The sequence below is a fragment of the Rutidosis leptorrhynchoides genome, chromosome 4 (assembly GCF_046630445.1).
Source record: "Rutidosis leptorrhynchoides isolate AG116_Rl617_1_P2 chromosome 4, CSIRO_AGI_Rlap_v1, whole genome shotgun sequence".
Classification (NCBI taxonomy): domain Eukaryota; kingdom Viridiplantae; phylum Streptophyta; class Magnoliopsida; order Asterales; family Asteraceae; genus Rutidosis; species Rutidosis leptorrhynchoides.
The window spans coordinates 133,437,744-133,456,301 of NC_092336.1; the positions used below are offsets into that span (position 1 = coordinate 133,437,744).

The window sequence follows — 18,558 nt, forward strand, 5'->3', positions numbered from 1 at the left end:
TAAATCTTGTGGTCTATCAAAATGATGAATTTTATTGTTTTATGATAAACTTATGAACTCACCAACCTTTTGGTTGACACTTTAAAGAATGTTTATTCTCAGGTGTAAAAGAAATCTTCCGCTGTGCATTTGCTTATATTACATGGAGTCGTTCATGGTATATAGAGGTCAGAACCTCGCAATGGGACCAACTGTTGAAGACTTCGTCCAGACAGATTAGGACGGGTCCTTTCAGAAGCTGCCATAGCTATGGCACATAAGTTGAATGATAAGGTGTTGAGAAGGGGAAACAAAACCTCGTTGGGGGAAGCTAGTGATGAGGTGACTAAGAAAGCTGATAAAGGTAAGAGGAAATGGGATAACAACCGCAACCAAAACCAGAATCAGCAGAAGAAACAGAATACTTCCAATTCCAATAGTCGTAATCAACGTGTTTGTCCGAGGTGCTATAAGCCTCATGAAGGTTTTTGTTCGATCATGTGTAATCAATGTTCAAAGCATGGGCATATAGCTAAGGATTGTAAAGTAGTTATCCCAAATGCTTTACCTCCTGCTGCGGGTGGTGGAAATGGTAATGGTAATGGTAAGTCGAAGAATGGTGGTACTCAAAAAGTTTGTTATGAGTGTGGTAAGCATGGACACTTCCGTGATATGTGTCCTAATAAGAAGAAAACAGCGGAGAACACGCGTGGTAGAGCGTTCAATATTAATGTCAGAGATGCAGAGGAAGACCCGAAACTTGTTACTGGTATGTTTTCGGTCAATGATTTGTCGGTTTATGTACTTTTTGATTCCGGTGCTGATTTAATTTTTGTGTCCAATAAATTTAGTCCTAAAATCAAAACTCCGTTAACTCCTTTAGACAGAATTTATGCTGTAGAGGTAGCTAATGGTAAGGTAGCTAATGGTAAGAGTGTATACCGTAAGTGTAATATTAAACTGGCTGATAGAGACTTTGAAGTAGACTTAGTGCATATTGAGCTTGGAAGTTTTGATGTTGTTATTGGTATGGATTGGTTATTCGAAAATCGTGCTGAAATTGTCTGTTATGAGAAAGCCGTTCGTATTACTCGTGTGGTTGGGGAGCCACTAATGATTTTTGGGGATAAGAAATGCAGACATGTAAATCTCATTAGCTGTTTGAAAGTTCATAAATATCTTTGCAAAGGCTGTCATTGTGATGACCCGTCAAGTACCCTTAACGGCTCCGTCACTTGGTCCCACAGCTTGATCGAAACTCTATATGAATTTAATAAATAACGTTGCATTCGTTATTTAAAAACGATTTCCTATAAAAGAAATCCACCAAAATATGCAGTTTAGAAAAACCCAACATATGTAATAACCAATGTTGACCCAAAACAAGTCAACCAAAACACCCACAATGTAACAAAACCAAAATAGAATGCAATGTTTATGTTTAAATCAAAATCCGCGACAGACAATGCAGACTCTCTAAGCACAATGGAAGCAATCAATAATGAATCTGAGAATAAGACATGCGAGTAAACTGTCAACAAAAATGTTGAGTGAATTATAGGTTTAATATTGCAAACAATAATTAATTTAAGCTATAAAAATTTATGCTTGAAACATAAAGACTCATCTTGAACCACAAAATTATATGCTCGAAAACATATAAAACATTATTCCATTTACCCGTGAGCCACCTGGTAATTCACTTAACAACTCCTTACCCTTAACAAAACCAATATAACAATATACACTGAACAGGTGTATCTTCCAAAATACGAAGTACTAATACATTCCGTATGTAACTGCTAGCGCGACTAGCACGAAATGGGGCTGTCAGGACCGATAGATCTATCCATAGGATTCGCGTTCACCAATAGAAACCAGTGATTAAAATTACCAGATTAGGGAATATTTTCGTTCGACTCACAATGAATAATTTAAACCAATTTCCACTTGTGTCCAATATGTAAAATAAGTTGCATGTATTCTTATCCCAACAGATTTAAAATAGAAAAATGGGACTATAACTCACCTTAACGTAAACGAAGTAACAACACAGAAACGTGAGCAGCAAATTATAAAGTGATCAAGAATGATCACAACGCCGACCTATAAATAAAGCAGGTCGATATAAATAACTAACTTAGGTAAAGTCTTAGTATGATAGCTATAGTACTTGTTGCAAATAGATATAGAACAACACTCAGTATGTTTAAGTATGATCATGACAACATATAACACGTACTTTCTATTTTTAGAAAGTTTCTATTATTGGCAGGTTTCCATTTCCGGAAAAAATTCTATATTTGAAAAGTTTCTATTTTAGGAAAGTTTTCATATTTAGAAAGTTTCCATATTTAGAAAGTTTCTATTTTTAGAAAGTTTTTAACTTAGAAAAGTTTTCTTAATTAGAAAGTCAACAGAAGTCAACTTAAAGTCAAAGTCAACCGAAAGTCAACTCAAAAGTCAACCTTGGTCAAACTTAGTCAACATTAAATTTTAAATTGTATATTATATTAATAATATAATTTATAATATTATTTAAACTCATATATGTATAATCATGTCATATCATAAGTTTAATTAAATTAAATTGAATTATAAAGTTAACATAAGTTTAAATGATATAATTAATATAACATAATTATTTAATTAAATAATTAAATATTAATCATAACATAAGTATTATTAATTAATAATAAATTTTCAATCATATCATAAGTATTATTAATTAATAATGAATAATTAATCATATCATAAGTATTTAATTATAATTATTAAACCATGTGTATTTAATAATTAAATTATAATTAAATAATAACTAAGGCTTATAATAATTTAATAATTAATTAATATTTAATATAATTCTTAATGTAAAAATCTCATAACATAAGTTTAACACCTATCATATGTATTTTTCATTAATAATGAAAGTATTAATAATTATAAGTTTAATTAAAAGTATAATTAAATCATAATGTAATTAATAAATGATATAAAAATATATATCATAAGTCTTGATTAAAAATAATTACTTTTATATCATAAGTAATTTAATAATAATGAAAATCATTATTTATATCATAAGTTTAAATTTTATAACCATAAGTTTAATTAAAAGTTCGCCGAGTCATATCTCGAGCCTCGGGTGTCGGTTTTCGACGAATTTTATATATATCGTCGTCTAACCAAACCACTCGACACATTAGTGTACTCAAGAACACCCTAAGGTCAGTTCATGAGTCATGAAAAATATCCATGAACCAACTTAGAACATTAATCCGCTTAAAATCTTGTTTTAGCCATTCCGGGTGATCCGTGGCTCGAATTTCGATGACCCGAACATGATTGTTCATCCAATCATAAATCCTAACCCACTAGTACACCCTAGAGACTCCAAAAATGGTCACAAATTCGGACCAAAACTGAACACACACGTTTTTACATTTTAATTCCATCAAAACCCCAAATCGGGCATAACTTTTGATCCGAAACTCAAAACAACATGAATCCAAAGCCTAAAATTATTGTCTTGATGAGAGAAACTCATCTATACACTTTATTTAATCAAAAATCCATGTTAAGTTCACTGATTTTAACCAACAAGATGCTGTCCAAAACTAATCAAACCAAAAACATACATAAACGAGTATTTCTACGCATCCAATCATCAATAAAACAATACACAAGTACTATACTATTATAATAACATCAAAAATAGTAAAAATGAATAAAAATGAAAAAGCTAGGGTTATAGTTTATACCCTAATCGATAAACGATTGATATGTGCGCGTAGAGAATGACGAGAGGAATCCATTTATGTTAAAAGCCCTATGATCCAAGCATGATTTGATGATGAAATGATGATGAAAGTGGTAATGGTGGCGACGGCTTCAAAGGGAGAAAAGAGGAGAGGAAAATTAAAATGAAATGTTTAGGTTAAATGAGGAAGTAGTGGTGTTTTTGATTAAATAACCACTAGTTTGCAAAAGTGACAAAACACTCCCCTCCCTAGGGAGTTTTGGTTGAAATTAGCAAGGGGTGGGCCCCTCATGGCCCACTTTGATTTTATGGATAAATGCTTGTGGCCCGAATGCCCGAACGAAGCCCGAAACGCGAAAACGCCGTTACGCAATTAAATCTTCGGAGGAATTACGCACGCGCGAAAAATAAAATATAAAAATATTTTATATACTCATATGACATAAAAATTTCATAATTAAAATAATTTGGATTCAAAAATCTCAAAAGTCTAACCATTGGTTTGAAAACCGAAATGATTCGCCAGATAGAAATCCACGACACGTAGAAACGTACAATTTTAAATACGAATACAAATATTCATATAACACATAATAAGGAATATATTATTACTAAAATAATAATATAAGTCATAGAAATGACGTGGCACGAATAACAATTAACGGATGTTAAATAATAAACGGTAAAGGATAACGGAAAAAGTAGGGTCGTGACAGTCATGCTATTCTAGCCCATGTAGTAGAATTTGACAAAGAAGAGAAGAAAATGGATGCTGTTCATGTCGTTAAAGACTTTCCTGAGGTATTTCTCGAGGATTTATCGGGACTTCTGCCACATCGCGCGGTAGAATTTCAAATTGATCTTGTACCCGGTGCTGCTCCTGTAGCACGTGCTCCTTATAGACTCGCTTCTTCTGAACTTCAAGAATTGTCAAGTCAACTTCATGAGTTGTTAGACAAATGTTTCATTTGTCCCAGTTCTTTCCCTTGGGGAGCGCATGTTTTGTTTGTTAAGAAGAAAGATGGTTCGTTCCGATTATGTATTGATTATCATAAATTGAACAAGCTTACTGTTAAGAATCGTTATCCTCTTCCGAGAATTGATGATCTGTTCAATCACCTCCAAGGTTCATCCGTTTATTCTAAGATCAATCTCCGTTCTGGTTATCACCAATTGCGCGTTAAAGAAACTGATATTCTAAAAACTGCTTTTCGAACTCGTTATGGTCATTACGAATTTCTGGTTATGCCGTTCGGATTGACTAACGCACCTGCAGTGTACATGGACCTCATGAACCGTGTGTGTAGTCCTTATCTGGACAAGTTCGTCATTGTTTTCATCGACGATATTCTTATCTATTCCAAGAGTGATCAAGAGAACGAAGAGCATTTGAAGTTAGTGCTTGATTTGTTAAGAAAAGAAGAGTTGTATGCTAAATTTTCTAAGTGTGCGTTCTAGTTGAAAGAAGTTCAATTCCTTGGGCACGTTGTAAGTAAACAGGAAATTCAAGTTGATCCTGCTAAGATTGAGGCAATTGAAAAGTGGGAAACTCTGAAGACTCCTACTTAGGTTTGTCAAATCCTAGGTTTGGCAGGCTATTATCGAAGGTTTATTCAAGATTTTTCACGAGTAGCGAAGCCTCTGACTGCTTTAACGCATAAGGGGAAGAAGTACGAGTGGAAATGTGAACAAGAGTATGCTTTTCGAACGTTAAAAGAAAAGTTAACTTCTGCACCGATATTGACACTACCTGACGGTAATGATGATTTTGTTATCTATTGTGATGCTTCGCGTCGGAGCTTTGGTTGTGTTCTGATGCAGCGAAAGAAAGTCATTGCTTACGCGTCACGTCAATTGAATATTCATGAATAGAATTATACGACCCATGATTTAGAATTGGGAGCTATTGTGTTCGCACTCAAGATTTGGAAACATTACTTATATGGGGTCAAATGTACAGTGTACACTAATTACAAGAGTCTTCAACATATCTTTGATCAAAAAATAGTTGAATATGAGACAGCGAAGATGGGTTGAGTTGTTAACGATTATGATTGTGAACTCCTTTATCATCCTGGAAAAGCCAATGTTGTGGCTGATGCTTTAAGTCGAAAAGAGAGAGTTGAACCTCGTAGGTTTCGAGCCTTGAATATGACTATTCGTATAAACCTCGCAAGATAGATTCTTGAACCACAACAAGAAGCCTTGAAGGCGGAGAACTTTGTGAACGAAAACATCAAAGGCTTAAGTAAACAATTTGAGGTACGAACAGATGGTACCCGGTATTTTGCGGGACGCATTTGGTTTCTGAAATTTGGTGAATTACGATAACTTGTTTTAGATAAAGCTCATAAGTCTAGATATTCGATTCACCCTGGTTTGGGGAAGATGTATCATGATCTCAAAGAGTTATATTGGTGGCATAATTTGAAGGCTAAATGTGGCTACTTATGTGGCTAAGTGTTTGACCTGTGCTAAAGTTAAAGCTGAACATCAGAAACCGTACGGACTTTTAATGCAACCTGAAATTCCCGAGTGGAAGTGGGAAGGTATTGCAATTGATTTTATTACGAAGTTACCGAGAGTTTTGGGTGGATACGATACTATTTGGGTTATTGTTGATCGACTCACAAAGTCAGCTCATTTCTTGCCGATAAAAGAAACTGATTCGATGGAGAAGCTTACTCATTTATATTTGAAAGAAATCATTTCAAGACATGGTGTTCATGTACCCATTATTTCATACCGAGACAGTCGATTTACATAGAGGTTTTGGCAATCTCTACAGGAAGCTTTGCGAACCAAATTAGATATGAGCACTGCTTATCATCCACAGAATGATGGTCAGAGTGAAAGGACCATTCAAACGCTAGAAGACATGTTGCGTGCGTGTGTTATCGATTTCGATAATGGTTGGGGTAGATATTTGTCGTTGGCTGAATTTTCTTATAATAACAGCTATCATGCAAGTATTAAAGCCGCACCGTGTGAGGCACTATATGGTGGAAAGTGTAGGTCTCCTATTTGTTGGAATGAGGTTTGGGATGCTCATCTCACAAGCCCATAAATTATTCATGAGACTACCGAGAAGATTGTGCAAATTTAAGAAAGGTTGAAAACCGCCAGGAGTCGGCAAAGGATTTATGCTGATGTTAGAAGGAAACCTTTAGAGTTTCAAGTTAGTGATCGTGTCATGTTAAAGGTATCACCTTGGAAAGGTGTGGTATGTTTTGGTAAGAGGGGAAAGTTGAATCCTCGCTATGTTGGTCCATTTGATATTGTAGAAAGAATTGGAACCATGGCTTATCGTTTGATATTGCCACAAGAGCTTAGCGCTATTCATAAAGTTTTTCATGTATCTAATTTGAAGAAGTGTTTAGCTGAGGCCGATGAAACCATTCCTATTGATGAACTTCACATCGATAAACAACTCTATTTTATTGAAGAACCTGTCGAGATTATGGATCGAGAGGTTAAGAAACTCAAGCAAAGTAAGATTCCTATCGTCCGAGTTAGATGGAATGCTAGATGCGGGCCCGAGTTCACTTGGGAACCTGAAGATCAAATGAGGCAGAAATACCCTCATTTGTTCTCAAATGGTGAGTCAACCCCTGCACCTGTTTAAATTTCGGGAAGAAATTTCCATAACGGGAAGGTACTGTCACAACCCTACTTTTTCCGTTATCTTTTTTCGTTTATATTTAACGTATGTTAACGAATATTTGTGCCACGTCATTTCTATGATTTATATTATTATTTTATTAATAATATATTCCCTATTATATGTTATATGAATATATGTGTTCGTATTTAGAATTGTATGTTTCTACATATTTTGGATTTCTATCCGGTAAATCATTTCGGTTTTCATACCAATAATCAGACTTTTGTGATTTTCGAATCCAAATTATTTTATTTATGACATTTTTATATCATATGAGTTTATAAAATATTTCTATATTTTATTTTTCACGTGTGCGTGTTTCCTCCGAAGATTTAATCGCGTAACGGTGTTTTCGCGAATCGGGCTTCGTTCGGGCATTCGGGCTACAAGCTACTGATCAATACTTCAAAGTGGGCCAAAGACGAGCCCACCCTCACCATTGTTCGGCTGAAATCATCCCATGAGACACATGGGTTGATTTTTGAAAAATGCTTCTTATCTTTATTTTTCCTTTCCATTCACACACTACTTCATTTTATTTTCCCTAAACCTAAAAATCCTCTCCTCCTTGGCCATTTCCCTAGCATCGCCATCATCACCACTTCTTCACCAACTGTTGCTTGGAAATTAGGGCTTTCATCGTAAACGGATTCTACTCTTCGATCTCTACGCATCAATATCACTTGATTGTTGATTAGGGTATAATCACAAACCCTAGCTTTATCATTTTCATCTTATTTTACTGGTTTTATATGTATGTTAATGTATTAGTGCTTGTATGTTGTTGTATTGTTGTTATTATGCTTAGAAATGTTTAATTGCGTATGTTTTCGGTTGATCAAATTGTGGATAGCAGCTATATTGTTAAAATCAATGTTTTTGCTCATGTTTTTGATTAATTAAAGTGTCTCAATGAGTTCCTCTCTTTGAGTATATAATTTTAGGCTTTGAATTCATCTCGTTTCGAGTTACGGATCAAAATCTATGCTTGATTTAGGGTTTTGTAAGATTGAAGTGTATTAACTTGTGAAAACAGGTTTTGGTCCAACTTTGGGACCATAATTTGAGATTTTGGGGTGTACCATTGGGTTAGGATTGATGATTGCATGAACTTTCATGTTCCGGTCATTGAAATCCGAGTCACGGATCACCCGGAATGACTAAAACAAATTTTGAAACAGATTAATGAAATGTTTGGTTCGTGGCTGTTCATCACGACCTTATGAACTGATTTTGGGGTGTTCTTGAGTATTCTAAGGTGTCGGGATGGTTTGTTAGATGAGGATATATATAAGATTCGTCAAAAAATCGACACCCGAGGCTCAAGTTATGACCCGACGAAATTTTAATGAAACTTATGGTTATAAAATTGAACTTAGGTATATAAATAATGATTTCATTATTATTAAATTACTTATGTTATAAAAGTAATTATTATTAATTAATACTTATGATATATATTTATTATATCATTTAACATTTATATTATAATTTAATTATTCTTATAATTAAACTTATGATTTAATAATACAATTATTATTAAGGGAAGACTTATGATAAGTATAAAACTTATGATATAAGATTATTATATCAAGACTTATAATGAAGATTAATTATTTATTTATTTATTATAAGACTTAGTTATTAATTAATTATTATACAATTTAATTATTAAATACTTATGGTTTAATAATTATAATAAAATACTTATGATATGTGTAACATTTCATAATTTATTTAAGATACTTATATTATGATTAGTAATTCATTATTAATTAATAATACTTATGATATGACTAATATTTAATTAATTAATTAAGTACTTATGTTATATCTATTATATCATTTAAACTTATATTAACTTTATAATTCAATTTAATTTAATTAAACTTATGATATGACTAGTTTATACTAATATTATTTTAAATAATATTATAACTTATATTATTAATGTGATTTACACTTTAAACTTTAAAGTTGACTAAGTTTGACTAAGGTTGACTTGAGTTGACGTTTGAGTGGACTTTGACTTTTAGTTGACTCTTGTTGACTTTTCTAAATAAAGAAACTTTCAAAAAATAGAAACTTTCCAAAAATGGAAACTTACTAAAACTAGAAACTTTCTAAAAATGGAAACTTACTAAAAATAAAAACTTTCTAAAAATAGAAAGTACGCGTTATACGTTTTCCTGATCATGCCGAATCATACCGATTGATGTTCTTTGCTTTACTACAACTAGTACTATGGTTAACATACTAAGACTTGACCTAAGTTAGTTATTTATATCGACTTGCTTTATTGTTAGGTCGGAGTTGTGATCATTCTTGATCAGTTGCCTTTGTTGTTCGCATACTTGTTTTCTTTTTGCTTCATTTGCTTAAGGTGAGTTATAGTCCCATTTTCATACTGTTTTAAAGTATCTTTGGGATGAGATTACATGCAATTTTTGTTTTACATTTTAGACACAAGTGGAAATTAATTTAAATTATTCATTGTGAGCTGAACAAAAATATTCCCTAATCTGGTAACTGTAATCATTGGTTTCTACTGGTGAACGCGAATCTAATGGATAGATCTATCGGGCTTGACAGTCCCATTTCGTGCTAGTCGCGAAAGCAATTTATAATCGGAATGTATTAGTACTTCTTAATTTTTGAAGATACACATGTTCAGTGTATATTGTTGTATGTTAAGGGTAAGGAATGGCTAAGTGGTTACCAAGTGGCTCACGGGTTAATGGAATAATGTTTTTATGTTTTCTAACATTTGAAATCTTGTGGTCTAAAGCTTATACGTTATTTAAACCTATATTTCACTCAATATTTTTGTTGACAGTTTACTCGCATATTTTCTCAGGTACTTGATTGATTGCTTATGTTGTGCTTAGAGAGTCTGCATTCATGTTGGCAGCTTTTGTTAAACATTAAACTTGCATTCTATTTTGGTTACATTAAATTGTGGGTGTTTGTTGACTTGGTTTTGGTCAACCTTTGGTTAATTACTCATGTTGATTTTTCTAAACTTACATTTATGAGCCGTTAAGGGTACTTGACGGGTCGTCTCAGGTATGATGGTAACAAGTATTTGTTAACGATGGAATGTTTTGAATACGTGAATGTATGATTATGTATGTCTTTCTTTTTCATACAACAACAACCATCAAGTAAAGCATGTGAATCTTATAAACAAGTGAAAGAGCACATGTACCTAAGTCCATGTTTAAAGATATCTCCTCCAAATACTTTAATACGCAGGGCCTACGTGATTGTTTGTTACTTCGAGAAGCTTTGATATCGCGGTGTTTATATCACACACAAAGGTATGTATGTATTCAACGTCATTTTGTTAAAGCTTGTTGAAGTTCCAAACAATGAAGCAGGCCCTACGTATTTAAGCATTTGGAGGAGAATTCTATAAACATCGACTTAGGTACATGCAAGGTTGGAGAACTCGGATCTCGGGGTGATCTCTTTTGGACATTTTTGGGGAGATCTCGGCATCTCGGAAAAATCTCGGGGAGATCTCGGACGTTGACTTACATTGACATTATAGGTTTTTTAGTACAAATCAATATATATAAATAAATATATGTATATTTATATACATTTTTACGAGATTTTACAAGAAGAATCGAGAAATGAGTGAGAAAATCCGATAAATTACGAGATTTTACGAGAAAATCCGAGAAATGAGCAAGTAAATCTGAAAAAATCATGATTTTGACCAAGTTTAACCTCGTTGACCGGGTACATGTCATCCCTCTTTCACTTGGGTATAAGAGTCACATGCTTTACTAGATGATTGTTTTTGTATAATAAAAGTCACCAATATTAATCCATTCAAGTATTCAAAACATTCCACCATTGGCAAGTATGTATTACCATCATGTCCACCAATTATGTAACTATAAGATTTTAAGTTTAAGTATTTTCTACTTGACTCAATGCACTCAACATTTACAAATTGATAAAACTCGAACTGTCAACGATGATCACTTTGATAGACTAGTTGAGTAATGGCGGTTACGTGAGTAGTTATTTTCTCCATCCATCGAGGATGATGGGGACTCGAGGAAATTGGTTTTATGCAATGAATGCGGATGATAAGATTTTGCTACAAATGGTGGATCGTGAATCTCTTAAAGATGTGTTAATCAAGATCACTTACCTTTAAAAGTAAAGTAGTTGATTGAAGTAGTTGATGTGCGTGTGTGTGTCATCAAGATCAAGGTTCCCTATGGAGTTGTATAATTTGTTAGCGGTTTTGATTTCATTGTTAGGCAAAAAGTTATATAACATTTTGAGTGAATTACCTTTTTTTATTTTTTTATTATATATTTAATTGTTTCATTATTTCCCTTTTGTTTATATAACATGTATGTTTGGTTGTTTCATTTCACTTTTGTTCATATACACTAATACTTATAAACAAATGGCTCAATAGAAATAAAATAATCTTTAATATTAATTTACATGATACAAACATACAAGGGATCCCAACATAATAATATACAACATACAATATAATATAAACAAATGGCTACAATATAATTTTGTTCTAGTCGAACCAATTTTACTCTTCCTTCACATGCAACCTACTCATGATTGGGTCTCTCCTTCTAAAGCCAGAATTAGTTCCATTCTTCTTATTTGCAAGCTGAGCATCGACTGAAGCATCACCATACTTAGTTGCCTTATTAAACAACTCTCTTGGAGTGTCAATAACATTTTTTCCAGCTTGTCTTCTCTTTTAGGTTTGAACATCTCCAGCAGCTTGCCTTCAGCTTGTCCACGCATCACACACGAGCATCCAGACATGATGTATGGTGCGTTAACAGGGGACATATATTGCAATTTTCATTTTTGAGGGCATATTATTAAATACTTCCAAAAATATAGGCATTTTGACAAATTTTTCTTTGAGAAAAATTAACAAAAGTAATAGTCGTATTCAACATGAAAAAAATATGTTTCACTTAACGTGTCCATTCGAAATTTGGTGAATATGCATGCATTTAGTTAACATAGCCAATTTTATTGTTTAAACATTTATGGAGTAAAATTTAAATGTATTAATATTAATTTAATATATTTGTTTAAAAAAGTGTAAAGTTGTAATTTAGACATTTTTAATATAAAGAAGGAAATAATAAAGGGATCAAATGAGAACTTTTTTACATTGAGAACTGTGAAAACTCCTTATATTATAACAAATTTTTTGGCGGCCGAACAAAAAATCACCTATTCGAACAAAAATATTTTGGCGGGCGAACAAATTTCCAGAGGGTCGAACTATTTTGGCTAGATGCATGTGCTATTTTTGTTCTATATTTTATGTAGAACATGATGTAGAACAGCATGAACATGCTGTTCTACACTTGTTTAACATCAATTTTCATCAAATTAATTTAGGGTTTAGGGTTTATATTTTAGGGTTTAGGGTTTAAATTTAGGGCTTAGATTGAGTTTCATCAAAAAAGTTGATTTTTGAAAAAACAGGTGAAACTCGAACAATTTTTGAGAAATTCGAAAAAAATTCCGTTCTACATTTTTGTAATTCGAACAAAATCACTGAAATTGACGAAATCGAACAAGTTCTACATTTTGTTGTTCTACATTTATTTGTTCTAATACAACAAAAATGTTCGTCCTTTTTTTTGTTTTTTGTTCGACTCCCTATTTTTTGTTCGGCCGCCAAAATAATTCTTAAAATTGAGTTCCTAGAGTTTTCACAAGATTGGAGTTTTCACTGGATCCTCTCCCGGTATTTATGAACTTATTATCACATTTTAGTGGATGGATATTTATTTTCTTACAAATCGACAGCCTTCATCGAAGAAAAAACAAAAACAAAAGAAGAGAAAACGAGTGAAGACACTAAAAAGAGAAAGGGGGAGAAGATATTAATTTTTTAAGAGAAATTGACCAAAAGATATGCAATTTTATGGAATTGTTGGACGGTGTCGATTATCCTCGTGGTAGAATTCATGCATCGATTAGGAACTAATTAGGATTACAAATTAATAAGTTTATTACCCCTTCATGAGTTATATCAGAGTAATACGAGTAGAAACTTTTTCGTGCGTTTATTCTTTTTAGAACTACGAATACATACAAGCAAAGAAAAGAAGGAACTACAACCAAACATCCTCAAACCTAAACAATGCTACACGAGGAGAAAAAGGACACCATAAATTACAAAACCAAACAAACATGGAAACTACAGGAACAAACACAAAGCTTAGAGATAATCAACGTCGAAATTCTTTAGCACGACCCTGTGAACCTTCTTCGTCCTTTTCAGCTTAAATTTAGGCTTTGAGTTGATAAACTTTCCTTCAACCTTATACATCTCAAAATCTTTGATGGCGTAATGCCGTAATCGAAAAAACCGAATGAAGAACTAGACGAGCTTGTGGCTAACTTAAGAACGTACGAGCTTCCTCCAATCGAACTCTTTTAACTTTCTCACATTTCGCCTCACATTCTTTCCCAATGCACGTTGAATGCTTCAAACCATGCGTATTGGAAGAGAAACAGAAACTACAGGAAGCTCAACCAACAGAAATCGAATCATCAACCACAGTGTTAAACGGGGAACCAAAGCAAGCATCCGCATAAGAAATTTTAACCCCAAATCGAATCGAGTTCAAGGGATTCTCGATCAAGAAAAGATGATCATCATATAAACTCTTCACGGTCGAAAAAACTACCCGATCAACAGTAGGGTCCGCAAGGAAAACCTTCACACCATTTGAATTAAGAACATCTTCGTCCGCTAGGTTCGCCAATAATAACCTCCCTATTAGTGTAACGACCCGACTTTTTCGACTTACTTTTGTGCTTGTTACTTTCACGAAACTGCGTATTTGTGCGTATTGTGTTGGTTTATACTCTGGGATCTTATTTCATGTTAATTACTTTCGTTAATACCATACAATGTGCCATTAAGTACTTAGTTACTTAACTTGATCCCCGAATGCTTTTATGACCGTTAGTGTCACTTGACGTTTAGAACGAGCTATATGTTTTGGTACACGTTTAACTATTGTCGTAATTGGAATACTACGACTACGTAATACTAATTGTTATTTCCTAATAACAATTACTTGGGTCTTTGGTTGCTTAATTACGCTTAGTAATTTACTTATGCTCACTAGTTAGTCTTGTTGGACTTTCTACCTTGTTGGACTTTAACCCACCCTACTCTAGCTAATGGACCATTTAATTAGCCCAATTTTAAATGAATTATGACCCATTAAGATGTAGGACAAAAACCCATTTATAAGAGCCAACATACTAACATTTTTGTTAACCATTGTCACAAATGTTGCATGGGATCTTAACAATAAGCACCACCTTTAGACCACTACTAACCAAAAAGCAAAAAGGTGTCCCCTTGTCCCCCCCAACCCCCACGACCACCACCACCCATCACCACTATAAATACCAAGCTATTCTCATTCATTTTACACTTGATCTCATCCTCATTTTACACACACTTACTCTCTAATTTTCTCTCTAGTCTTTCTCACTCTAAAAATTGTAAGTTTTAAATTTTCTTCTTCTTCTTCTTCTTCTTCTTCTTCTTCTTCTTCTTCTTCTTCTTCTTCTTCTTCTTCTTCTCTAAATCACGACATCATCATCATCATCTTTATAAGATCAAGCTTGTTAGCTTTTTGATCTTGTTATATCTTGTAGATTCAAACTTTGATTTGGATCCTTCAAGAACATTAAAGATTCAAGCTTCCTAGATTTAAATCTTCATTACTTTGCTGGATCTAAGCTTTATAGCTTAAGATCACTTTATTTTTGTTAAAAGATCAAAACTTGTGTTTATGATCTTCATGGAACTTGAAGATCTAGCCTTTTGCTTTGAAGATCTTCAAGAACATAAAAGATTCAAGCTTTCTAGCTTTGAAATCTCATAACTTTTGTTAAAAGGATCCAAGCTCTCTAGCTTAGGGTTCCATTGCTTTGTGTGATCAAATTTATGTTCTTACTTGTTTGATTGAATGAAAGTTTGTAGCTTTAGTTGTAGATAGAACTTGTATTTGTGTTAAGACTAAGAACATGATGTAACCTTGGTTCATCATCCTTCTAAAACTATTAAGTGAGTTGTATTCTTGCTTAGTCTTGACATTGTGTGTTGATGGTTGAAACTTGGTCAAAGTGATGCTAAAATATCAAAGAGTTGCACACTTGAAGCTTACACGCATCAAGGATGAGAACCGTGATGAGCATCAAGCACCAAGAAACCCACCAGAGCACTTGTTTGCTATTTTTCGGGGTCTGATCAGACTCCTAAGAATTCTGGAAAACTAATTTTCAGATATTTTGTTTCGAGTAGATGACTTTTCGTTTAGGATTTATAGCCTTCCGAAAATCACTATGCCTTTGTAATGACGTGATGAAAAATTCTGACCTACTCGCACTTTAACTGTCACCACGGTCAAACGACATCGAGTTAGGATCTAAAAATTGGACAGCAGTTAGAGGACTCACATACGGAGCCTTGGCCACTGACCACGCGTATTTTTAGTTTGTATATAGGTCGTAGCAGCTGTCCGAAGTCAGCCTTTTGTTTCGATCTCTATTCTTGTTGAAAACTTACTTTAGCTTTTACGAAAGATGATGATGATGATGATGATACTTAAGACTTAATTTATTCACTTTTAAACTTTTGGAGACAATATACTGACTTAGTGACCTTTGACTTAGGTTGACGAACTTTCGGACAGACTTACTACCTGCATACTTTTCATATCGACTTTTACCGTACATTCACTGTGAGTTATAGCTTCCCTTTTTACTTTACTATTTTTGGGACTGAGAATACATGCGCTTTTTATGTTTTTATATCAAATTTTACCGCACATTCACTGTGAGTTATAGCTTCCCTTAGCTCGGTAACGTTTAGTCATTGGTTTATGAACCGGTGAACGCGAATCTTAGATATGGATCCATAGGGTTTGACATCCCCACTCGGGCTAGTCACGCTAGCATTCAACGGGTGTTTAATACTTCGAACAGACGCACTCGCCAAGTGTACTTTTAGGGGGTAACATTACGTTAAGTTAGTTACCGGGTGCCCACGGATAAGCATATACTTTTCATACTGTTTTGAATATGAAATCTCGTGGTCTACATTACATTACTGATTACAAACAAACTATAGCTCACCAACATTCTTGTTGACCTTTTAAGCGTGTATTTCTCAGGTGCTTAGATGTTGTTGCTTCCACTGTTAGACTTGCTGTCTTGGTGTTATAGACTTGCTGTTACAGACTCGCTGTGTTAGACTTCCGCTGCATTACTTAGAGATGTCTCAATCATGGAACTTTTATTTTGCATTCGCAACTTATGTTATTTTGAATAATGGCTTTGTAACGACCTTTGTGTCACGTTATCTTTTGTAAAACGTTATCCTTTCATGAATGCAAAACTTGTTTTAAAACAGCATATAGTATTATACCGTGTAATGGACCTGTTGTTGATGATCCGTACATGATAGTTTTGTACGGGGCGTCACATTTGGTATCAGAGCAGTGGTTGTAGGGAATTAGGTTGCATTAGTGAGTCTTGACCGAGCCGAGTAGGATTCGCTAATAGGACTAATCTACAACTTGCTCGTTTACTTGTTTCTGCGGAACTGCTGCATGCTATTGTATTATACTACTGCATGCAACTGCTTACCTTTACTACTATGTGAACTTCCTGTATGCTACTGCTATTTTCTCGCTACTGCATGCTACCATCTGCCTTTGATTGCATGTTACTCCTATTTGATACTGTTACAATTACCATGCTATGTACTGCTAGGATGCTGTAGTGCCTGATTACGTGCTTGCTATATGTCTTACTGACATGGAATAAGTAATTGATTGCTATATTACTATAGCATTATTACTTATTGGGTAACGGATTTTGACTTGAGTCAAAACTTTTGTTTGGAAGATCAATGGCTAATGGAAGAGGTCCAAGGGAAATCCTCACCGCAGCTCAGATTGAGGAGATGATAACAGCTCGAGTAGCCGCAGCTATGGCAGACGCCAACCCTGCACCGGCACCAATGGCGAACCAGATTGCTCAGAACGGGTGTACTTTCAAGGAATTTCAGAGTTGTAATCCCCACAATTTTAGTGGAACAGAAGGTCCAGTTGGGCTGACGAGATGGTTTGAGAAGTTGGAATCTGTATTCCGTGTGAGTAACTGCTCCGAAGTGAATAAGACCAAGTTCACATCATGCACGCTGTCAGATGGCGCTTTAACTTGGTGGAATACGTTTGCCCAGGCTCAGGGAATTGACAAAGCTTATGTTACACCATGGGAGGAGTTTAAGAGGGCTATGATTGAGGAATACTGCCCTAGAACCGAAATTCAGAAAATGGAAGCGGAATTTTGGGAACTGAAAGTTGTAGGAACTGACCTTGATGGATATAATCGAAGGTACTTGGAGTTAGATTTAATGTGCCCCACAATGGTTACTCCGGAGTACAAACGGATGGAGAGGTATTTGTGGAGACTCCCCAAGGACATTCAGGGAAATGTCACTTCTTCGAAACCAGCAAATGTCCCGGAAGCTATGCACATGGCGCACACCCTGATGAATCAAATTACCCGCCAAGAGCCAGAGAAGGCGAAATCAGAATCAGGAGCTAGTAATGGGAAACGTAAGTGGGACGACAACAAGGGAAAAGGTTTTGATCAAAACCCAGCTAAGAGGTATGAGAATTTTAAGGGAAACAACGAATGGAGGAACCCTAACCCGAACCCTAGCTCTAACCTCAAATACAAAGGTACCCTTCCTCAGTGTAAGAGATGCTACAAGCATCATATTGGACACTGCAACGTAATGTGTGAGAAGTGTAAAAGGATTAGACACGTCGGCAGAGATTGTAAGAGCACCACCCCAGCTGTGAGGACAAACCCAAGTGGACCAAGGAAGTGCTATGAGTGCGGTCAGCATGGCCACTTCAGGAATGAATGTCCCAACAAGAAGAAGGATGGCGGGCCAACGCGTGGAAGAGTCTTCAACATGAACGCCAGAGATGCACGCGAGGATCCTGACTTGGTTACATGTACATTCACTATCAATAAACTATTAGCTTCTGTCCTGTTTGATACCGGTGCCGATAGGAGTTATGTATGTAGA

General features: G+C 34.6%; 1 protein-coding gene across 1 annotated transcript; it reads left to right on the top strand.

Moving 5' to 3' along the window:
* Positions 1 to 249: 249 nt before the first annotated feature.
* LOC139841012 (uncharacterized) lies at positions 250 to 10,149 on the top strand. Its single transcript, XM_071831247.1, has 3 exons — positions 250 to 343; positions 464 to 1,077; positions 10,078 to 10,149. The coding sequence occupies exons 1-3, from the start codon at positions 250 to 252 to the stop codon at positions 10,147 to 10,149; spliced, it is 780 nt and encodes a 259-aa protein (XP_071687348.1).
* The last annotated feature ends 8,409 nt before the right edge of the window (positions 10,150 to 18,558 follow it).